General features: G+C 43.2%; 1 protein-coding gene across 1 annotated transcript in view; it reads right to left on the bottom strand.

Moving 5' to 3' along the window:
- Positions 1–3,369: 3,369 nt before the first annotated feature.
- rhbdd2 (rhomboid domain containing 2) overlaps positions 3,370–23,123 on the bottom strand; it is a 57,541-nt gene continuing 37,787 nt past the window's right edge. The window contains exon 4 of the mRNA XM_078548698.1: positions 3,370–4,126. Within this exon, the coding sequence (XP_078404824.1) occupies positions 3,664–4,126 (463 nt within the window). The 3' untranslated portion in view covers positions 3,370–3,663. The remainder of the gene's footprint in view (positions 4,127–23,123) is intronic.

Genomic DNA, 23,123 nt, shown 5'->3' on the forward strand with positions numbered 1-23,123 from the left:
CATCAGCAGCAGCAGAATTGTACTCGAACACATTCTGTAACCTCATGGCCCCCACTCTACCATTACCATCAAGCCAGGAGATCAACCCTGGTTCAATGAAGTGTGCAGGAGGGTATGCCAGGAGCAGCACCAGGCATACCTAAAAATGAGGTGGCAACCTGGTGAAGCTATAACACAGGACTAGTTGCATGCCAAGCAACATAAGCAGCAAGTGATAGACAGAGGTAAGCGATCCCACAACCAATGGATCAGATCTAAGCTCTGCAGTCCTGCCACATCCACTCGTGAATGGCGGTGGACAATTAAACAACACACTGGAGGAGGAGGCTCCAAAAATATCCCCATCCTCAATGATGGGGGAGCCCAGCACATCAGTGCAAAAGATAAGGCTGAAGCATTTTCTACAATCTTCAGCCGGACGTGCCGAGTGGATGATCCATCTCGGCCTCCTCCGGAGGCCCACAGCATCACAGATGCCAGTCTTCAGCCAATTCGATTCACTCCACGTGATATCAAGAAACGCCTGGAGGCAGTGGATACTGCAAAGGCTATGGCCCTGACAACATTCTGGCAATAGTACTGAAAAGTTGTGCTCCAGAACTTGCCGTGCCCCTATACAAGCTGTTTCAATGCAGCTACAATACTAGCATCTACCCGGCTATGTGGAAAATTACCCAGGTATGTCCTGTACACAAAAAGCAGGACAAATCCAACCCGGCAAATTACCGCCCCATCAGTCTACTCTTGATCATCAGTAAAGTAATGGAAGGGGTCACCAACAGTGCTATCAAGCGGCACTTGCTTAGCAATCACCTGCTTGTTGACGCCCAGTTTGGGTTCTGCCAGGGTCACTCAGCTCCTGACCTTGTCACAGCCTTGGTTCAAACATGGACAATAGAGCTGAACTCCCGAGGTGAGGTGAGAGTGACTGCCCTTGACATCAAGGCTGCATTTGACTGAGTGTGGCATCAAGGAGCCCTAGCAAAACTGGAGTCAATGGGAATCAGAGGGAAAACTCTCCGCTGGTTGGAGTCATACCTAGCACAAAGGAAGATGGTTGTGGTTGTTGGAGGTCAGTCAGCTTAGCTCAGGACATCACTGCAGGGGTTCCTCAGGGTAGTGTCCTCGGCCCAATCATCTTCAGCTGCTTCAGCAATGACCTTCCTTCCATCATAAGGTCAGATGTGGGGATGTTTGCTGATGATTGCACAATGTTCAGCACCACTCGCAACTCCCCAGGTACTGAAGCAGTCTATGTCCAAATGTAGCAAGACCGAGACAATATCCAGGCCTGGGCTGACAATGGCAAGTAACATTCGTGCTACACAAGTGCCAGGCAATGACCATCTACAACAAGTGAGAATCTAATCATCACCCCTTGATGTTAAATGGCATTACCATTACTGAATTCCCCCACTAACATCATCCTGGGAGGTTACCATTGACCAGAAACTGAACTGGACTAGCCATATAAATACTGTGGCTACAAGAGCAGGTCAGAGGTTAGGAGTCCTGCGACGAATAACTCACGTCCTGACTCTCCTTAGCTTGTCCCCCATTTAAAGGCACAAGTCAGGAGTGTGACGGAATTCTCTCCACTTGCCTGGATGAGTGCAGCTCCCACAACACTCAAGAAGCTTGACACAGTCCAGGATAAAGCAGCCCGCTTGATTGGCACCACATCCACAAAGATTCATTTCCTCCACCACCAACACACAGTAGCAGCAGTGTGGACCATCTACAAGATATACTGCAGGAATTCACCAAAGCTCCTTTGACAGCATCTTCCAAATCCACAACCACTACCATCTAGAAAGACGAGGGCAGCAGATAGATAGGAACGCTGCCACCTGGAAATTCCCCTCCAAGTCACTCGCCATCCTGACTTGGAAATATATCACCATTCCTTCATTGTTTCTGGGTCAAAATCCTGGAATTCCCTTCCTAACAGCACTGTGGGTGTACCTACACCACATGGACTGCAGCAGTTCAAGAAGGAAGCTCACCACCACCTTCTCATGGGCAACTAGGGATGGGCAACAAATGCTGGCCCAGCCAGCGAAGACCACATCCCGTGAATGAATTTTTAAAAATGTTTCTGTGGCTGGAAGTCTATTTTCAGCAGGGTTCCATAGGGCTCGGCGCTAGGGCCTTTGCTGTTTGTGGTGCACTTAAATGCAGGGAGTAATATCAAGAATTTCGCAGATGACATGAAAATTGGTAGGGTGGTAAATAATGAGGAGGATAGCCCTAAACTGCAGGAGGAAATCAATGGACTGGTCAGGTGGGCAGAGCAGTGGCAAATGGAATTCAACCCAGAAAAGTGTGAGGTAATGCACTTGGGGAGGGCTAACAAGGCAAGGGATTACACTATGAATGGTCGGACCCTGGAAAGTACTGAAGATCAGGGGACCTTGGTGTGCATGTCCACAGATCCACGAAGGTAGCAGGGCGGTAGATAAGAAGGCATATGGGATACTTGGCTTTATTAGCTGAGGCATAGAATACAAGAGCAGGGAGATTATGCTGGAACTGTATAAACACTGGTTAGGCCACAACTGGAGTACTGCGTGCAGTTCTGGTCACCACATTATAGGAAGATGCGATTGCACTGGAGAGGGTGCAGAGGAGATTTACCAGGATGCTGCCTGAGCTGGAGGGTCTGAACTATGAGGAAAGATTGGATAGGCTGGGGTTGCTTTCCTTGGAGCAGCAAAGGAAGAGAGGGGACCTGATAGACACGTATAAGATTATGAGGGATATTGATAGGGTGGATAGGAAGGCACTTTTTCCATTAGTACAGAGGTCAATAACCAGGGGGCATAGATTTAAGGTAAGAGGTAGAAGGCTAAGAGGGGAGTTGAGGAGAAATTTTTTCACCTCAAGGGTGGTGGGAGTCTGGAACTCACTGCCTGAAAGTGTGGTTGAGTCAGAAACCCTTGTAACATTTAGAAATATTTAGATATTCGCTTGTGCTGCCATAGCCTCTAGGGCTATGGGCTAAGTGCTGTAAAATGGGATGTGTAGTCAGATCTTTGTTGACCGGCACGGACACGATGGGCTGAATGGCCTCCTTCTGTGCTGTAAACGTCTATGAGTCACATTAATTGAATATAAAATGAGCCATTTCACATACTTCAATTGTTTTATTATCCTAGCTGTCCTAACGTTGACCCATAGGCACTGCCAGATGAGATTGAAATGGACAATGCGCCAGCATTAAGACAAGCTCTAAAATTCTATGATACTTTGCAACCAGAAAACAATGCTCCAATCTATGCTAACTATATTAGTGATGATTACAATACAGGTACAAACAAGAAACAATAATTAATTGTGAAAATAACAAAAAAATTGAAACTATTGATAGATAGTATGACAAGATTTTTAATACCAATATTTGGTACATACATAGTTGTAGGTTTTCAAATCTTTCATATGAATTTGAAGCCAATGATACAACTCACTATGAAGCAATAAGCACTTTTCTACTGTCCCATTGGCTTGAACCGCATTTGGGAATTTTCGTATTTCTATTATCTGACAACTAGCAATCTAAAAATAAAATGGCATCTTTGGCAGAATGGTGTCCTCTATGATGATGGCATGGAACCTCTATATTGTTCAGGGACCTGTGCTAGCAAAGGACCAGAGGGTTAAAACCTAGTTCACAACCACAGAACAGGAACCTTCAAAGTGTTTTGTAATAGCAGGGTTCTTATAACTCTGTTGGAGCCCAGGAGAATTAAATGGTACCTTTCCAGTATACTGATAATCAAATTTATGATCACAAATATGCACATGTGCAGGATTAGATTCAAGATCATGACTGTGCCCATGCCCAGCTGTGTGTCCAAGGTCGTGGCTGTGCCCATGTCCAAATGTGTGTCCAACATAATGGTTGTGTCCATGTTGTGATGTGTAACCGAGATCTTGGCTGTGTCCAAGTCCAACATCATGTTTAGATCTAGAAGTATATTCAACACCATAACTGGGACTCTGTTGATGCAGTCCAAACCAATGTGTCTGCTCTTTTACAAGCTGTGAATATTGGTAGCACTGGGAGTCAGTGGCTGGAGGAAAGTAATAGGTTTGAGTGGGATAGGACCCTGGTTTAGGATTGCACCTAAAACAAAGAGAAAAAATTATTGCAATGTTGAACCGCCATATATATTTTTATCCAGCAAGTATTATCTCCACAAATCCAAGCCAACATCATGTTCAGTTTTAGAGTGTGAAGTTGTAGAAAATAACATGAATCACAACATCCAGGATCAATGCCAACAAGTTATTAAAAAAAAGCACATTTTTCATTTGTAGGAAACTAGTTCCTGATGTAACACTTTACATTCCAATTGCACCAAGTATCCCATATATGGATAGGTGTGCAGGGATTTTTGGCAAAAACTACCCCACTGAAAATATAAATAGGCAAGTATATTCTAAACTTCTGTGTTGTATAAACACTGAAATAAATTGCATTGTAAGGCTTATGATAAACAGTCAGAAATCACATCGCGAAAAACACACAACCATTGTCCAAATAGTGAATGCAAATTAAATCCTTCAGACACTTTCCAGATTATGAAGCTATTGTTTTGCAATATGCATTAAAACTTTATCAGCAAGATTTTACAGTAATAAAACCCAATTATGACTTGCTGAAATAAAATGTCTAACATTAACCCTGTGCCACCTCTTGCAGGCATCTCCTCGACCAACAAGATGATGCTTCAAGATGTAAACTTGCATTGCTCCCAGCAGATACAATTATCATAAAACCTTATTGCCACAATGCCCACCTTCCATAAGCAATGTTAGATTAAAATATACAACAAATTCATGCCATGTGTATGTGAAAACATAAGTCCAATTGAAAAACACCTGTCCAGCTGTAAAAATAATAAAATCTTGGGAAATTTACCCAAAGACCGATTAAGAAAGTCAGTAGATGTGGCATTTAAAACCAGGAATGTTCCAGTTCCAATCACTGTTCAGTGCTAAGTCAGCTGATCTCAGGGAGGTCAGCATGGAGCAGCACCCCATGGTCATGCATGAGAAAATTTGGCAGGTTCTTTTGATCACTGGCGATGCAGGCAGGAAGTGAACGTGTATATAATCAATGAGGATATGAATCTAGGTTATTGCTGAAAAGAGAGAGATGTTGCCAAAGCTTTTCATCTTGCACTCATCAGGACAAATACAAGATTGCCAACTTTCAAATGACCACAACAATTTATACCGCAGGAGAAAAGGGTGCTGATTGGTTGACAAGTCAACTCTGATCGGCCAAGGCATTTGTTATGGTGAAAGGGCAAAAGGGAACTATAGGCTCTCCAAGCTCCCAGGTAGTTCAAAAACTGCACAAAGCTTGAACATATTCCTTTTGTTTGCAGAGAATAGGTCCTTGAGTATGAATGTATGTCACTTCTAGCAAGCATAAATGAGCCATGTTACAAGCTCGACTGATTATCTTAAATTGGTTGTCAGTGTAGCTATTAGTGCACTCAGGATTGTTCAGCAAGTGCTGCCCAATAACGGAATCGCATCTAACAGCAGACATTTTGTTTTGGGTTATGGAAGCTCAGGCTGATTGAATACAGTCTGTACTCTGCTTATTACAAACAAGCGAAGGAACATGCTGTTTGCTTCAATCAGCTAATTGTTGGGGCGTACAGCCTACACCCATCATCGCATTGGCACAGAATTTCACAGACGACATTGCTCAAGTGTATGATAGACAGAGCATCTTTTTGGACTGATGGCAGCATCTTATTGGTGGAAAATACCACTTGCATAGCCACTGCATCATAGCATCGTGAAACGGCTTATTTAACCTGTTGTTCACATTTTTGAGATAATTTGCCTTTCCAGGATAATTTAAGGTAGACCGGGCATTTTTCAGATCTGAAAGTGGCAGCCTTAGGCCCACTTGCGAGTTTACGCAATACACAATGTACAATGATCTGATCAGGATAGTTTTAATGTGACATATTTCTATGTCAATCTTGCAAGGTGAGCAAATGGCTAGGGCCATATTTAGAAGTTTGCTGATAAGGCCACTCTTATAGTGTGGAGCTAAACAAATCCCAATATGTATACCAACCGGCGAAGACAGGCTGTGTAATTTCCAGGGCTGATTTGATTACCGGGAGGGGACCCGAGAGGAATATTTCTGAGATTTCTTTTCCCTCTTTGGCCCTGGGTCTTTGCTTTTCCCAGGAAGCGTCATGGCTACTGGGGACTATAAAGTGTCTAGTCACGAAGCCCCAGCCACCATGAGTGTGGGGCAGTCTTGATGGACAAGCTTGTCTTTTCCTACCCACCATGTTGTATGTTTGTAAACAGTTGAATAGCCTGTTGACATGCAGTCACGCATGGAAATTAACAAGTTGGTCAAGGTACCCTGTGCCTGTGGAACACAAAGTCAACACATTCAGGAGAGATGATTTTAAAAAGTCCAAAAAAATTATAGTATGCAGACATTTATCTACAGGTTTTAGAAGTGCACTTTAATTTTATGGATGTTATTAAAATAAGTATATATATAATTACCTAAGTTAATCACTTTTTCATATAAAAACAATTTAAATCTTCTGAATTAAAAATAAAATGGTTTCCCACTGTAAAGTTTATTAAATTGCACTCCTTGTTGAAAGCATTAGTTAGATCCTGAATTCCTAGCTTCAGCAAAATGCAGTTGAGCTCCAAAAGGGAGCAGCTGGAAGAGACTACAGGTAGCCAGAGAATTAGATGCAGCGATGATATAATGGTTGTGTTCACAGTAAGGCTCGCAACGCTGGAGAGAGGGAACACAATAGAGAATCTTAACTATTCAGAAGGTAGATTTTGAGGGGATGAAGAGAAAACTAAAGGGGGTTGATTTGGAACACATTCTAAAAGGAAGCAAAGTGGAGAATAGGAGGATGCTTTTAGGATGTTACAGAAACTGCAAAGTAACTGTGCACCACAGGAAGAAGAAATGCTAAACGGAAAGAATGAATTAATATTTTTGTCCATGCAATAAATTGCTGTATTTCAGGTACTGTACATCCAAAAAATAGGCATGTCAAAGGATCACACTGCATTTTGAAATCTATTAATGATTGCAAGGTAATGGTGCAATCTAAGAAATCTGATGGCATCCATTACTCTAGGTCGAAACTAAGAAGTGATAAAAAGACCATAATCTAATTGAATAGTTCAAATGGACAATGATATCTGAGAGCTGCAGTCTCCTTACATGGCTCGGTGTCATACTTTGTTTTATAATGTACCTGTGAAGTGCCTTGGGACATTTCATTACTTTAAACGTGCTTTATAAATATAAGTTGTCGTTGTTGATGGAATCTCAACCACAAGAGTGATGGACAAGTGGGTTTAGGACAGCGTGCTGTTGACAGTGCATGTCAACAAGCTAGTCACCTGAGGTTATGTTAATCTTGTTAAACTGAAGGACTAATGGCCATGTTGTGATTGCAGTTGATGATGTGGATCTTTTTTAAATTCATTCATGGAATGTGGGCTTTGCTGGCTGGGCCAACATTTATTGCCCATCCCTAATTGCCCTTGAGGAGGTGGTGGTGAGCTGCCTTCTTGAACCACTGCAATCTATGTGGTGTAGGTGCACCCACACTGTTGTTAGAGAGGGGTTTCCAGGATTTTGACCCAGCGACAGTGAAGAAACTGCAATATGTTTCCAAGTCAAGATGGTGAGTGGCTTGTAAGGGGGCTTCCAGGCGCTGGTGTTCCCATATGTCTGCTGTCCTTGTCCTTCTAGATGGTTGTGGTAATGGGTTTAGCAGGTGCTGTCTAAGGAGGCTTGGTGAGTTCTTGCAGTGCATCTTGTAGATGGTACACACTGCTGCCATTGTGTGATGGTGGTGGAGGGAGTGAATGTTTGTGGGTGTGGTGCCAATCAAGCGGGCTGCTTTATCCTGGATGGTGTCAAGCTTCTTGAGTGTCGTGGGAGCTGCACTCATCCAGGCAAGTGGAGAGTATTCCGTCACACTCCTGACTTGTGCCTTGTAGATGGTGGACAGGCTTTTGGGGAGTCAGGAGATGAGCTACTCGCTGCAGAATTCCTAGCCTCTGACCTGCTCTTGTAGTCACAGTATTTATATGGCTAGGCCAGTTCAGTTTCTGGTCAATGGTAACCCCCAGGATGCTGATAGTGGGGGATTCAGTGATTGTAATGCCACTGAACATCAAGGGGCAATGGTTGGATTCTACCTTGTTGGAGATGGTCATGGCCTGAGTGTGGCGTGAGTGTTACTTGTTCAAGCCTGGATATTGTCCAGGTCTTGCTGCATTTGGACATGGACTGCTTCAGTATCTGAGGAGTTGCGAATGGTGCTGAACATTGTGCAATCATCAGCGAACATCCCTGCTTCTGACCTTAAGATGGATGGAAGGTCATTGATGAAGCAGCTGAAGATGGTTGGGCTGCAGTGATGTCCTGGAGCTGAGATGACTAACCTCCAACAACCACAATTATCTTCTTTTGTGCTAGGTATGACTCCAATCAGCGGAGAGTTTCCGCCCGATTCCCATCGACTCCAGTTTTGCTAGCGCTCCTTGATGCCACACTCGGTCAAACGTGGCTTGAATGTCAAGGGTAGTCACTCTCACCTCACCTCAGGAGTTCAGCTCTTTTGTCCATGTTTGAACCAAGGCTGTAATGAAGTCAGGAGCTGAGTGGCTCTGGTGGAACCCAAACTGGGCGTCAACGAGCAGGTTATTGCTAAGCAAGTGCCGCTTGATAGCTCTGTTAATGACTCCTTCCGTTACTTTACTAAAGATCGAGAGCAGACTGATGGGGTGGGAGGGTTGGGTTGAATTTGTCCTGCTTTTTATGTACAGGACATAACTGGGCAATATTCCACATTGCCAGCTAGATGCCAGTCTTGTAGCTGTACTGGAACAGCTTGGCTAGGGGCGCGGCAAATTCTGGAGCACAAGTCTTCAGTACTATTGCCAGAATATCCAGTATCCAGTGCCTTCAGCTGTTTCTTGATATCACGTGGATTGAATCAAATTGGCTGAAGACTGGCATCTGTGATGCTGGGGACCTCCGCAGGGGGCAGAAATGGATCATCTACTCGGCACTTCTGGCTGAAGATTGTTGCAAATGTTGCAGCCTTCTCTTTTGCACAGGAAAATGTGCCACAGCCCCTCAACTAAATGAACAACTCAATAAAATCAAAGATACGCCTTTCAGGCTGACTAGAAGTCTACCATGGGGATCCTTCTGCAGAAAAAAATCTATCTGCCAAACATGAAGTTAAAAAATGTGATAAGCAAGGAGCTACAGAATCAGTCTACTTCTCACAATTTTCACAGTAATGCCATGGTGACAGAAGGTGACTGATGTGCATGTTATAATTTAGGACACTTCTCAATACACCTCATAAAAAACAGAAAATGCTGGAAATATTTGACAGGGGAATCTGTGGAATTAGAATGTGGATTAAAGGTCAGGGACCTTAACCCTGTCTCTCTCTGCACAGATGCTGCCTGACCCACTAAGTGCTCCCAGGGTTTGCTTTTCTTTAAACTTCAGATTTCCAGCATCTGCAGTACTTACCTTTTGTTTCTAAACATTCTTCATTTGTGTTCTCTACAAAAGCCAACTTCTAGGAACATAAGAACAGAAGTAGGCCATTCAACCCCCTGAGCAGGTTCTGCCATTCAATTCGATGTTGCTGATCTGGCGCTTTGGTTCCATGCCTGATAATTCCCCATACCTAACAAAGATCTATCAATCTGAATGTCAGAATTTTCAATTGCCCTAGCCTCAATAGCTTATTGGAGGAAGAGAGTTCCAGATTTCTACGGCCCGTGCAACAAAGTGCTTCCTAACCATACCCCAGCTGGGATGTGGTTCAGAATAACACCAACAGTGCAGGGGTTTTATCCCCATTCCAGTGAGGTAAACTTGGGGCCTGCTTCCTTGCCCTGCCTGTAGTAAAATCAAGGCATTAGCCATGGTTTGGTGAGCCTGAAATAATCAAGGGTGTCATCTAGAGAAGAAGATGGTCAAAAACCATAGTGTGCCTTGGACTTACACCGTTCTCAAGTTTCTCTCCTTCTCCCCTAATGGCATCACAGGGCTCATCTTGTCCACCTCGTGCTCTATTCTGCTCTCTCGGACTGATTACCACTAGACTGATGACCGCCCAACTTCCCTTCCTGGCCCCCATGCCATCTGATATTGTAAACTGTTCCTTCGTCTCATGTACTGTCCAAAACTGCACTCCCACCCCTCCTTTTCAAATCTGTCATCATCACCTCCCCCCCGCCTCTTCAAAATACTTGCCCTTGACTCCTCGGTCCTTGCAAACTACCATAACTCTCCGACATGCCTTTCCCTCACCTACGTCCACTGTTACCTATCTGGTTGTAGCTAAAGAACTTCCTGCAATGACTTCCCTTCCCAGCCTTGAACCGTTATCTCTCGAATCCCCCAAAGATCTATCCCTGCCCCCCTCCTATTTCTTATCTGCATTCTGCCTTTCGGTAACATAATCTGAAGACTTGATATCAGATTCCACATGTATGCTGAAGACACCTATCCACCAATCAACCCCTCCACTGCTTTCTTTGTCAGATTGTCCAATACTCCAGTCTGGGTAAACTGTAAATTCCTCTAATTAACCATTGGGAAGATCAAAACCATTGTCTGGCTGGCACTATAAACTTAATTGCCTCATCCTCTCGCTCACGGGTCACCATCAAGAGTCTGAACCAGGCTGTTCCCAAACTCGGTGTCCTATTTGATTCTAAGCTCAGCTCCCACCATACCCTTTCTATCACCGAGAATGCCTAATTCCGCCTCCAAAATTTCCCCATTTCCACACTGCTTCAGCCCTTCTGATGCTGAAGTTATCTTCCTTGTTCTTTGGTTTCCTCCAGACTCCAAAGGGACTTGGGTGTCCTTTGTTCATGAATCACTGTTCATGACCATTCAGGTGCAGCAAGCACTTAGGAAGTCAAATGGTATGTTGGCCTTCATCGCAAGGGGATTTGAGTGCAAAAGTGAAGATGCCTCGCTGCAGTTGTATAGACCCTTGGTGAGACCTCACCTGGGATATTTTGGTCCCCTTATCTAAGGAGGGATATACTTACCATAGAGGAAGTGCAACGGAGGTTCACCAGATTAGTCCCTGGGATGACGGGATTGTTTTATAAGGAGAAATTGGGGAGACTGCGTTTGTATTCCCTTCAGTTTTGAAGAATGAGGGGTGACCTCATTGAAACTTACAGAATTCTTACAGGGTATGACAGGGTAGATGTAGATAAGATTTTTCCCCTGGCTGGTGAATCTAAAACCAGGGTACATAATCTCAGGATAAGGGGTAAGCCATTTAAGACCGAGATGAGGAGGGATTTCTTCGCTTAGATGTTGGTGAATCTTTGGAATTCTCTGCCCCAGAGGGCTGTGGAAGCTCATTTTGCATGTTCAAGACAGAAATCGATAGATTTATGAAGACTAATGACATCAAGGGATACGGAGATACTGCGGGAAAGTGATGTTGAGTTAGACGATCAGTCATGATCTAACTGAATTGTGGAGCAGGCTTGACAGGCCAAATGGCCTACTCCTGTTCCTATGTTCCATCATTCCAATGCTCTCCTCACCAGTCTACTATCTTCCACTATCTATAAACTTGAGTTCATCCAAAATTTTGTTGCCCATATCCGAACTCACTGGCCTACATTGACACTCAGTCCACTAATGTCTGGATTTAAAAATCCTCATTTTCGTACTCAAATCACTCTATAGCTTCACCCTTCCTTTCCTCTGTAACCTCCTCCAGCCCTATGATCCTCCAAGAACTCTGTGCTCCCCTAAATCTGGCCTGTTCTGCACCCCCCACTTCATTTGCCCTCGCACTAGTGACCTTGCCTTCAGCCGTCTGGGCTCTAATTTCAGAAATTTCCTCCCCAAATCTAAAGATGTTCCTTGAAACCTACTTCTTTGATTAAATGTTTAGTCACCCATCCTGATATTCCTAATAGTTTCTCCTTACTCACTGTCACTCTTTGGCTGATTACTCCCCACTGAAGTACCTTGGAAAGTTCCCCTATATTAAAGGCATTATATAAATCCAAGTTATTTTTTTTACTGCCAATTATGTTTAAAGTTAGAAATAGGAAACCATATAATCAAACTTGTGAAGAGATGAAATATGTAGAATTTCCATAATTTGAAACAGAAAGGATCTGCGCTCCTTCAGTGCCACAGACTCACAAAAGGGCATTTTGTAATCAAATCAAGTACTTGGTCTTGGCAATAACTTCCTTCTCAGGTTTTTCATCTGAAATATAATTATACTAATTGAGTAAATTAAATACGAAACAATCTTTACCTTCTGTAACCTATTTAATTTAAAAAAACAAACTACAGGTTTTCACATCACGTAGTTGTAAGGCACCAAACATCTAATAAATCATCACTGTCATGTTAAACATATGTGTCCTGTTGAAAGGGCTTCTGTGAATAGTTGTATTCTCTCAAGCAAGAAGCCATCACATTTTGGAGAACTGGTTGATTATATACAAAAAAAAATAGGCTGTACTGAAATGGGCAGGTGGCATTAGTCTACAGGACCAATGCACACAAGGGAGGTCTCATACAGAGTTTCTTTGAAGGGATATTTGGACAAAAATAATAGAGCACCACTAAACAAACATTGTTCTACCTTGTGTCCAGAGGGTACCAACTGGTCTGTGACAACATCACATCTGAAAATAACCCATCAAAATAAAGACCCAAGTGTCAAATACTGATGCTCAAAGCAACTTGGATATTATTATTGTGGCAGAGTTGGATATTTTTGAACTTTCATTTATATAATGTTAGATTCTGCTTATAAAGGGTTAACTCCCAAGGCTGCACATAGCATTTCTTTCTAAACATTAGGGAGTGATTTGGAGTCTGAATTGGTAGGCGGTTGCAATGTGCAATCTGAAGCATTTCATGGGAAAATGGCTACCTTGCCACATGAGGACCCATTCTATTTGCCCCTGGAACGCTCAGCAAAAGCCACTGCTGGAGAGCCACACATCAAAGGGCAGTAACCATGATTAACAGATCAGTGGACCATAAGAACATAAGAAATAGGAGCAAGAGAAGGCCATTTGGCCCTTTGAGCCTGCTCCGCCATTTAATAAGATCATGGCTAATCCGATTGTGGCCTTAACCCCATTTTCCTGTCTGCCCTTCATAGCCCTCGACTCCTTTGTCAATCAAAAATCTCTAATTCAGCCTTGAACATATTCAATGACCCAACATCCACTGCTCTCTGAAGAAGACAATTCCAAAGACCAACAATACTCAGAAGAAATTCTTCCTCATCTTAAACTTAAATGGGAAACCCCTTATTTTCCAACTGTGTCCCCAGTTCTAGATTCCCCCTGGGGGAGGGGGGAACTATCCTCTCAGCGTCTACCCTGTCAAGAATCTTATCTGCTTCAATAAGACCAGCTATCATTCTTCTAAACTCCAATAAGTATAGGCCCAACCTGCTCAACCTTTCCTCATGAGACAACCCCTTCATCCAAGGAATCAGCCTAGTGAACATTCTCTGAACTTCTTCCAATGTAGGTATATCCTTTCTTAAGTAAGGAGATCAGAACTGTACACAGTACTCCAAGTGCAGTCTCACCAATGCCCTGTTTAATTGTAGCAAGACTTCCCTACTTTTATACTCCATCCCCTTGTAATGAAGGCCTACTTTCCATTTGCCTTCCTAATTACTTGCTGTACCTGTATGCTAACTTTTTGTGATTCATGTTCAAGGACACCCAGGTCCACTCGTACTGCAGCATTCTGCAGTCTCTCTCCATTTAAATAATATTCTTTTCTATTCTTCCTGCCAAAGTGGACAACTTCACATTTCCCCACATTATAATCCAACTGCCAATTTTTTGCCTACTCACTTAACCTATCTATATCTCTTTGCAGACTCTCTGTACCCACCCCCCATAACTTGCTTTCCTACTTATCTTTGCATCATCAGCAAATTTGACTACAATACAGTTGGTCCCTTCATCCGGCTCATTAATTAAGATTCTAAATAACTGAGGCCCCAGCATTGATCCCTGTGGCACTCCACTGGTTACAGTTTGCCAAACTGAAAGTGATCCATTTATCCCGACTCTTTGTTTACTGTCCGTTAGCGAATCCTCCATTCTCACAAACGTAAGGTGACAGAGAAGTATATTTCTCCCTCTTGTCCCCAGGCATACAGTGAGGTGCTAGGTTAGCAAATAACAGCAGCTAGCGATCTGCATTTTAAAAGTCAGTAGTAGTAAACAGTCAGGGGGAATTAGCTCAAATGGTAGAGCGCTTGCTTAGCAACATTAAGATTAAAAGGATAACTAGGGAAAGAGTAGGGCCCATTAAGAACCATAGTGGTAATTTGTGTGTGGAGCCGGAAGACGTAGGTAGGGTTCTAAATGAATACTTTGTGTTGGTGTTCACAACTGAGAGGGACAACGTGGGTATGGAAATCAGGCAGAAGGACTGTGATATAATTAAAGAAATTAGTGTAGAAAGGGAGGAGGTTCTAAGTGGTCTGGCGTGCTTAAAAGTAGATAAATCTCCAGGCCCGGATGAAATGTATCCCAGGTTGTTGAGTGAGGTAAGGGAGGAGATAGCAGGGGTGCTGACAATAATTTTCAATACCTCTCTGGTCACAGGAGAGGTGCCAGAGGACTGGTGGACAGCCAATGTGGTACCGTTATTCAAGAAGGGAGGAAGGGATAAACCAGGGAACTACAGGCCAGTCAGTCTAACCTCAGTGGTGGGGAAACTATTGGAAGCAATTCTGAGGGACAGAATTAATCTACACTTGGAGAGGCAGGGATTAATCAAATACAGTCAGCATGGTTTTGTTAAGTGGAGGTCATGTCTGATCAATTTGATTGAATTTTTCGAAGAGGTGACCAGGTGTGTAGATGAGGGCAATGCATTTGATGTAGCCTACTTGGACTTCAGCAAGGCTTTTGATAAGGTCCTGCATGGGAGACTGATAACGAAGGTAAGAGCCCATGGGATCCAAGGCAATTTGGCAAATTGGATCCAGAATTCACTGAGTGGCAGGAAGCAGAGTGTGATGGTCGAGGAGTGTTTTTATGACTGGATGCCTGTGTCCAGTGGGGTTCCACAGGGATAGGTGTTGGGTCCCTTGCTGTTTGTGGCATATATAAACGATGGGCTGATCTGTGGCAAATGGAATTTAATCCGGACTAAGTGTGAGGTGATGCGCTTGGGCAGGGCAAACAAGGCACTGGAATACACGACGAATGGTAGGACCCTGAGAAGTACTGAGGATCAGAGGGATCTTACTGTGCATGTCCACCGGTCCCTTAAGGTAGCAGGACAGGTAGATAAGGTGGTTAAGAAGGCATATGGGGTACTTTCCTTTATTAGCCGAGGCATAGAATATAAGAGCAGGGAGGTTATGCTGGAACTGTATAAAACGCTGGTTAGGCCACAGATAGAGTATTGCGTGCAGTTCTGGAATCCGCATTATAGGAAGGATGTGACAACTGAGGACAGGGGTTTTCATGGAGCCTCCTCCTCGTCCCGTTAATTATTTAATTGTCCACTACCATTCAGGATCGAATGTGACAGGACTACAGATTTTGATCTGATCCGTTGGCTGTGGGATTGCTTAGTTCCAGAAATGATCTCCATTGCTTTGTTTGTTCTTTTTAAGGCCCTATTAACTTACATAGCTGCTTTTAATGATGTGTGTATCTGTACTATCAAATCCCTCTATTCCACTGTCTTAGATACTTAGGCTCAGGCTTTCGCCATGATGGAGAGGCTCTCCTGAAAAATCCCGAAAATGGTTAAAATTTCCATTTCCTGCCACTGAACCCAGCATTTCCCCTCTTTGCAAGGGTGGGACTGGAGTCAGGCCGGGTTCCACGAATCATGGAGCCAGCTGGCCTTTTAAATCACCAGCTGCCTCTTCTGACTTCCAATTTCTGAACCCTAGCTGCGTGAATCCCAGAGCACGCAGAACAGATCAGGCAAGAGGAGGTCTGAACTTGGTGGATTCTTTGGATAGCTTGGGTACCCCTTTGGAGGTAAGGTGCCTCTTTGGATAGGGTCGCAGGACACCTTTGGTAGAGGTAAGGCACCCTTTGGGAGCCTTATTGGAACTGTCAAGGCTGTTAAACTGTCAAAGCTGTCGAGGAACTGTCAAAGCTGTCAAGGAAGTATCAAACTGTCCAGATAGTGTCAAAACTGTCCAGGAAGTACCCAAGAATACTAGGTGAGTTGGTATGGAGGGATTAAATGCAAATGGTGGTGTGTGGATGACACAGGCTGGCTTGAATTAGCACTAAGTTGGCATAGAGGGTATAAGGGTCCATGGGGAGTAGGTAGAGAGGCATGGGTTGACATAAGGAGTATGAGGGACAAAAGGGATGAGTAGAAGGGCATAGGTTGGCATGGATGGAGCATGGGGAGGGTTTGGGGGTTCAGAGGCGAGGGCTGGAGAGGTGTTTTTTGATTTATTATTTTCTTTGTTTACTTGAACACGGTGCCGGGGCACAGAGACAGGCCTTGCGCCCAGCCTGCCTCCACAACTGACAGCCTCCACATTCATTCTGGGGGTGCCTGCCGCAACTCCTATTTCAGCCCGCCCTACCCCTGACCAAAAATCCGAGCTGCGGATAGAAATTTTTTAAAGGTCAGATTTGCTGAGCCGGGAAATCTTCTGACTCTGTGCGTTCGACCTGGGGACGGAAATCTGGGTCATTGGGTCTGCTACTAACTCTGGAAGTGGGTGGGTTTTGAATGAGTTAAAATTCGGCCCTTAGATTCCAAGGGGAACATAGTCTCCATATTCTTCCTACCAAAAAATACTACTTCACAATTATCTATGTTAAAATTCATACATGCTCATTCTGCGTTTATTAATGCCTTCCTCTGCATTAATCAGACCCAGCAATTGGGTGTCATCCACAAAGTCTGAAATTGTACTTCTGATTTTCTAGACCAAATCATTTATATGTAAATCATTTATATGTAAATTGTTAACAACAGTGATCCCAGCACTGATCCTTGTTGAACACCACTTCCCACCTTTTGCCAGTCTCAGTGACCACCTTTAACCCCTTCCCATTCTGCTGTTCGTCCACCCTACAGGACAGAATCTTGTCTTGGTTTAACACCTTAACAGCACCTCCAACAGTGGCGCACTACCAGTACAACACTGGGAGTAACAGCCTAGATTTTATACTCATGTTTCTAGAGTGGAATTTAAACCCACAAGCTGACTCAGAGACAAGAGTGCTAACACTGAGCTACAATTGACACCTAAAATAATAAGATATTAAGCTGCATTTGTAGTTTCTTTCTGTCAAACAAAACGTGATTTAATATGTTAATGGTTGCTGAGTGCAGATATTTAGTGTTATTCTATCCATTAGCGTTCCTGAATTTGCCTGGTTAAAGTATAAGGTTCCTGCAATTATAGATGACTGGAGCAAATATCTCATGGAATTAACATCTTGTGAATCCTTCTGAAGTAACAGGTTTGATTGACGGCTGTGTCTGAACTGAAGTATTTATTTCAGTTTGGGAAAGGTGCACGGCCTTGAGTGTCTGTCATTCATTTCACAGCCATGTTGCCAGGAACTACTAATTTGTGGGTTTGCATGTCAGCCAGCATCCAGCTCACTGGCCATGTCTGAAGCAGGAGCAACAGAAGCACTATAATTAGGCCATAAAAGCTTTGGTCTGTCTGCTCTTGGACCACTATCACATCTGGAGAAGATGTATTAAAATATGCCTAGAATTATGGTGGTGGTGGTATGTTACAATTTCACTCAGGGAGTCTGAGTTGGTGTGGCAAGATGTACTTTTTACATGCATGTTGTAGTTTGGAGCTATGGGTGGTGATGGTAGAGGCTCCAATGCTCTTTCCATCACATGGCTGACCAGGAATCTCTCCCGCTCTTACCACTTGCCATTGACATGTGTTGGAACGATTTGCAGGTTGATACTAATTCTGTTTGACCGCGTTATGAACACATCTTCATTGGCCATCAAGTCCTGGGGTAGGGCTCGAACCAGAATTTCTGGCTTGGAGGCAGGGAAGCTACCCAGTATACCACAAGACCTTCATGACAAGAATGATACCTGATGTAATTATGAATAGAGGTCCCTATACTTAAATATTTATCACGTTTAAAGATCATATGATTAAGGTGTTTAAATTATGAAAGGATTGGACTCTGTCCAGCTGGATAAGTTATTGGAGATGGATTGGGATGGTAGGACTAGAAGGCATGAATACAAAATCCATTGGCTATGTTGGGTAGTATGCCAGGAAGTATTTCTCCTGGCTGAGAATCATCACTCTCTGGAATAGAATTCAAGGCATGGAGCAGGTATGAATTTGCTGCACTCCTTTAAATTGCGCTCAAATAATTCCAGAGTGAAGTGGAAGTCTCCAACAGAGGGACATATTGGTAATTAACTGCAATTATTAAGAATCTTGGTACTGTAGTCTTCTGAAAACTAGCTTGATTGCCTTGAGGAGTCAGAGGAATATCCCAGTGATTTGCTGAACTGGCTGCGGGTTTTTTATTGAACATCTCTCAGAAGATTGAGAGATTGTGTAGTTGCAGGGAATAGGTCAATGATGTACCTTGCTGCGCCATACCCAGATAAGGCAGGCTTGATGGACCCGATGCTTCTTCTCATGTGATCTTTTTAACCACAATCAAAAAGCTGCCTCACTGATTTTGCATTAAGTTAGCATTTTAGCTCAAGTGGGATCAAGTGAGCCTTGTACTAGTTTCACCAACTGATAAACAATTATATTTTCAAACTTCTGCTCTTTCTGCTTCATTTTTTTTATTTCAAATATATTTACCAAGACTCCAGTAGGTCTGTTTCACAGGATAATGGGAGCCTCTTTATTCAAACATCACTTGCTTAAAGCACCCAGTTATCAAACCGCAACTTGTGTACACGGGTGCTCACACTGCATGCCAGATTTTGTGTTGAATTAATATAATTTAATCCAGCATCATGCTGAATAGATCAATTGTCTGCTTTATACGGTTATCCAAACAGGAGTGTTTCCTCAGCAGTTCAGATAAACAGCGTCTCACTATATCATTAAATGTTTTAAAGTGCCCCATTTTTTACCCATGTTCCCAAAATGTTGCTCACAATCACAGGACATTGCACAATTAATTTGCCTGGCCTGCACTTGCTTCTCTGTCCTGCAAACTTCTACAATGATGAATTTAAATTGCTCTGCAGAGTGTAAACTGTCTCTAACTTTATCCTTCTTGCAGAGACTGACAGCATAGACACCAGTGACAAGGTTGTCTGCAAGAAGGGTCTTCATATGTTACTTCAGGGTATCAACTTACCTCCCAGTTATCCCCAGAACAGCATGCAATGAAAATAAATAAGATATACACTGGTACCATGCCAACTGTGTGCCTGGTCTGCTTATACTTTGGATGCAGCATATTTTCTTCACAGTACAAAACTTGTGCATTGGACCATTACTTTCAGGCAAAACATTAATTGCCAATGACTACATTTACAAAAGCTTTGCCAGGAGCTTAACGTTCTCCTGGTGCCCTTTTCATTACTTGCATTTTTCTTTATATTGATGTAGGTTTGGAGATCTAAGTTTTTCTTTTAGTTAAGAGCTCTGCTTCTACTTAGCTTCAATTTTTATACTTGGATTTGATACAGTAATCAAGTCCAAAGCCAAGAACAATACAGATTTGCAGGACTTTAAAAGAATGAACTTGGACTATGCAGAAAGTCCTAGGGAATCTATCTATGCGGGAGGTGGCACTTGAAAATAAAACAATAGAGGCATATTTTAAAAGTGTGTAAAGGAAGAACAAAAAAAATTAAACTCAAGACCAACAGCACAGTCTAGAGCAGTAACTCAACAAGGAGATCAGGAATAACCAAACAACTGCAGATTAATTCAAAAGATGCAAGGCATTCACCACAAAGAATGAACTTGGAATAAAAAAACATGTAAAACTGGGAGGATTGCCACCCTTGCTGAAATTGCAGCCACTTGGATGTCTCATGAGGACACAAGTGGATTCTGCTCTGAAGCCCCTGCAGTTGAATAGTTTGCCAACACTCTATCACTGAATTATGGCTGTACTCCCTGGTTCAACTATCCCTCAACTTGAAGGCCACTTAGTCTTGACCTTCTTCTGTGCAATGTCATGAGTCATCTAATTCCCTCTCTCTCTATGTGCATGTATGTATTTACATCTACCTACATGCAAAATGAAGCTCCTCTTTCCTTTTGATGTTCCTCTACAGAACATACATCCATTTAAGAGTTGAGGCTTCCTGCTCACATTAACCCACAAGACTGTGCACATGAACAGCTCAGTGACCACTCCTTCAAAGTTCCCTCCTCCCACTGAAAAAAATGACTGAGCATCATTTGGCCCCATCTTACCACAGCATGAACTGAGATTTACAGGTTCTCATCTGGGAAATGAAGGGGCACAAACCCAGGCTCCATCCAACAGAATGAATCCTTACTATTTAGTACATACTAGTGGTTCCCATCTGGTGTTAGTCAGATGCAGCTGAATAATAGCAGCGTCATAATTTGCAACACAAAAAGGCCTCAGGGGAAGAAGTGGTGGTGTGGGAATGGAAAATTATGTAGGTAAGTTTAATGATGCCAGTTCACCTTACTTTTATGCTTGACACTAGTTATTTCTTTTGTTACTGGGTAGATTTAACAGCCACCCACTGTGCTGCAACCACACCACCCCCACCCCCAACCCCCCCCCCACCCCATCCACAGTACAAGCATCCCAAGCATTTCACAAGTGGGAAAAACCAGATCCTAAGCAGCAATTGGGGATGGAGCGATTAAAAGGTCAACGAGGTAAGTTTTAAGGAATAGCAACAACAATAAAACCACTGGAGATTGTCATTGGGCCATGCAGCATCTGTGGAGAGAACACAAATTGTTGGATGTTTCAGGCATAAATTGTACTTTTATACCTGAAACAATAACTGATTAATGTTCCCTCGACAATTGTTGCTTGAATGTCTCCAGTGTTATTCATTTTTGTTTCAGATTTTCAGTATCATTCATTCTGAAGATAAGAAGAAATGAAGCAAAGCAGAGAAGTCTGGTAGAGACTTAGTACTTAGACTTCAAACTTAGTAGAGAGACCGGTGCTGTCCTGGCAATTAATGGATGCCAGCTATGTGAAAGGGCTGGAGAGCATCGAGGAGATAGAGGGATATATGGTCATTGAAAGATTTACAGACAAGTCAAGCTTTTGAAATCAACCCAATGAAAATTAGGAAGCATGGGCTAATTTGGAGAGGATGGGAATGGGCATTCGAAGAAGATATGACCATATGGACCATTCCAGGGCGAAGCAGTTGGTGATATCTACAAGCACTGTGCTAAAGCGAAGTTGAGTGGTCAGTGCCTGTATTAGAAGAGAAGATGATGAGTCTCATCAAAAACAAAGGAATCAGGGCAGGGGAGAAGCTGGAGTATTTTGGGGTTAGGGAGGCTTATAGCATCTCCATGGAGTTTAACAGGAGGTTGAGATAGATCTCAATTTTGAAAGCAAAGGAATCCACAAACTCTTAGCACCTGACACCAAGGGGTGAGGATAAAAGAGACATCAATGTGGTGGAGGTAAGTTTGTGGTTGTTCTGAACTTCTTGGATAACCCTGGAGTAGTGAAAGAATTTGGTAAGAGAGAGATTATTGCACAAAGCAACTGCTGAGCAGGGTGACAGAAATATTGATAGTATGGTGATTGAAGGTTGGAAGGGCAGTGGTCCTGAGGTTGGGGATGTGGATAGTGAGGGACAGGATGCAGTGATCACAATCATTTCCAAGTCACACACCATTCTGTCTTGGAAATAGATCACATTTCCTTCATCAGTGCTGGGCTAAAGCTCTGGTGCTCTCTACCTACAAATATTGTGGGGGCTTCAAGGACTATAACTGCTCAAAGCAGTGACCCATCAATGCAGATGCAATATGCAGCATTGCGAGTGTCCATATCTTGTAAACAATTAAAAAAGTATAGCATTGCATGTGATGTCAGGCCAGTGGTGCCAAGGCCTCATGTGATGTCAGATGGATAAGTGCAGTGTGTCCAGAGGAAAGGGTGCAGGAGAGTTTGGATGCAGTGTGAAGTCACTAAGGATGAGTCGTCACTCAGTGCATTGGCTAAGCGAGGGAAAAATGGAAAAGATTTTGGTGAGAAAGTGGCTGGAGACCCGAGAGATAGTGCATACTGAGAACTTGCCTTGTGCAAGCACTTTATTGTGGTGACAGATATTGGCTGGACTTTCTCGTGGGCTTGGGAAAACCTGACCTGTGCAATTACGCGCCTTCTGAAATGCACACACAACCCATAAGACCGTAAGATGCAGGAGCAGAAGTAGGCTATTCGGCCCATCGTGTCTGCTCTGCCATTCAATGAGACCATGGCTGATCTGATAATCCTCAACTCCACTTTCCTGCCTTTTCCCCCATAACCCTTGATTCCCTTACTGATTAAAAATCTATCTCAGCCTTGAATATACTTAATGACCCAGCCTCTACAGCCCTCTGCAGTAAAGAATTCCACAGATTCATTACCCTCTGGTAGAAGAAATTCCCCCTCATCTCTGTCTCAAATGGGTGATGTGATCTCTTACTCTGAGATTATGCCCTCTGGTCCTAGAGTCTCCCACAAGGGGAAACAACCTCTCAGCGTCTACCCTATCGAGCCCCCTAAGAATCTTATATGGTTCAATAAGGTCGCCTCTAATTCTTCTAAACTCCAATGAATACAGGACCAACCTACTCAACCTCTCCTCATAAGAAAATCTCTTCATACCCAGGATCAACCTAGTGAACCTTCTCTGGACTGCCTCCAATGCCAGTATATCTTTCCTTAGATAAGGGGACCAAAACTGTTCACAGTATTCTAGGTGCTGTCTAACTAGTGCCTTGTATAATTTTAGCAAGATTTCCCTATTTTTAAACTCCATTCCCTTTGAAATAAAGGCCATTCCATTTGCCTTTCCTATTATCTGCTGAACTTGTATGCTAGCTTTTTTG

Source organism: Cetorhinus maximus, chromosome 9 (genome assembly GCF_964194155.1).
Source record: "Cetorhinus maximus chromosome 9, sCetMax3.hap1.1, whole genome shotgun sequence".
In the NCBI taxonomy this organism is placed as follows: domain Eukaryota; kingdom Metazoa; phylum Chordata; class Chondrichthyes; order Lamniformes; family Cetorhinidae; genus Cetorhinus; species Cetorhinus maximus.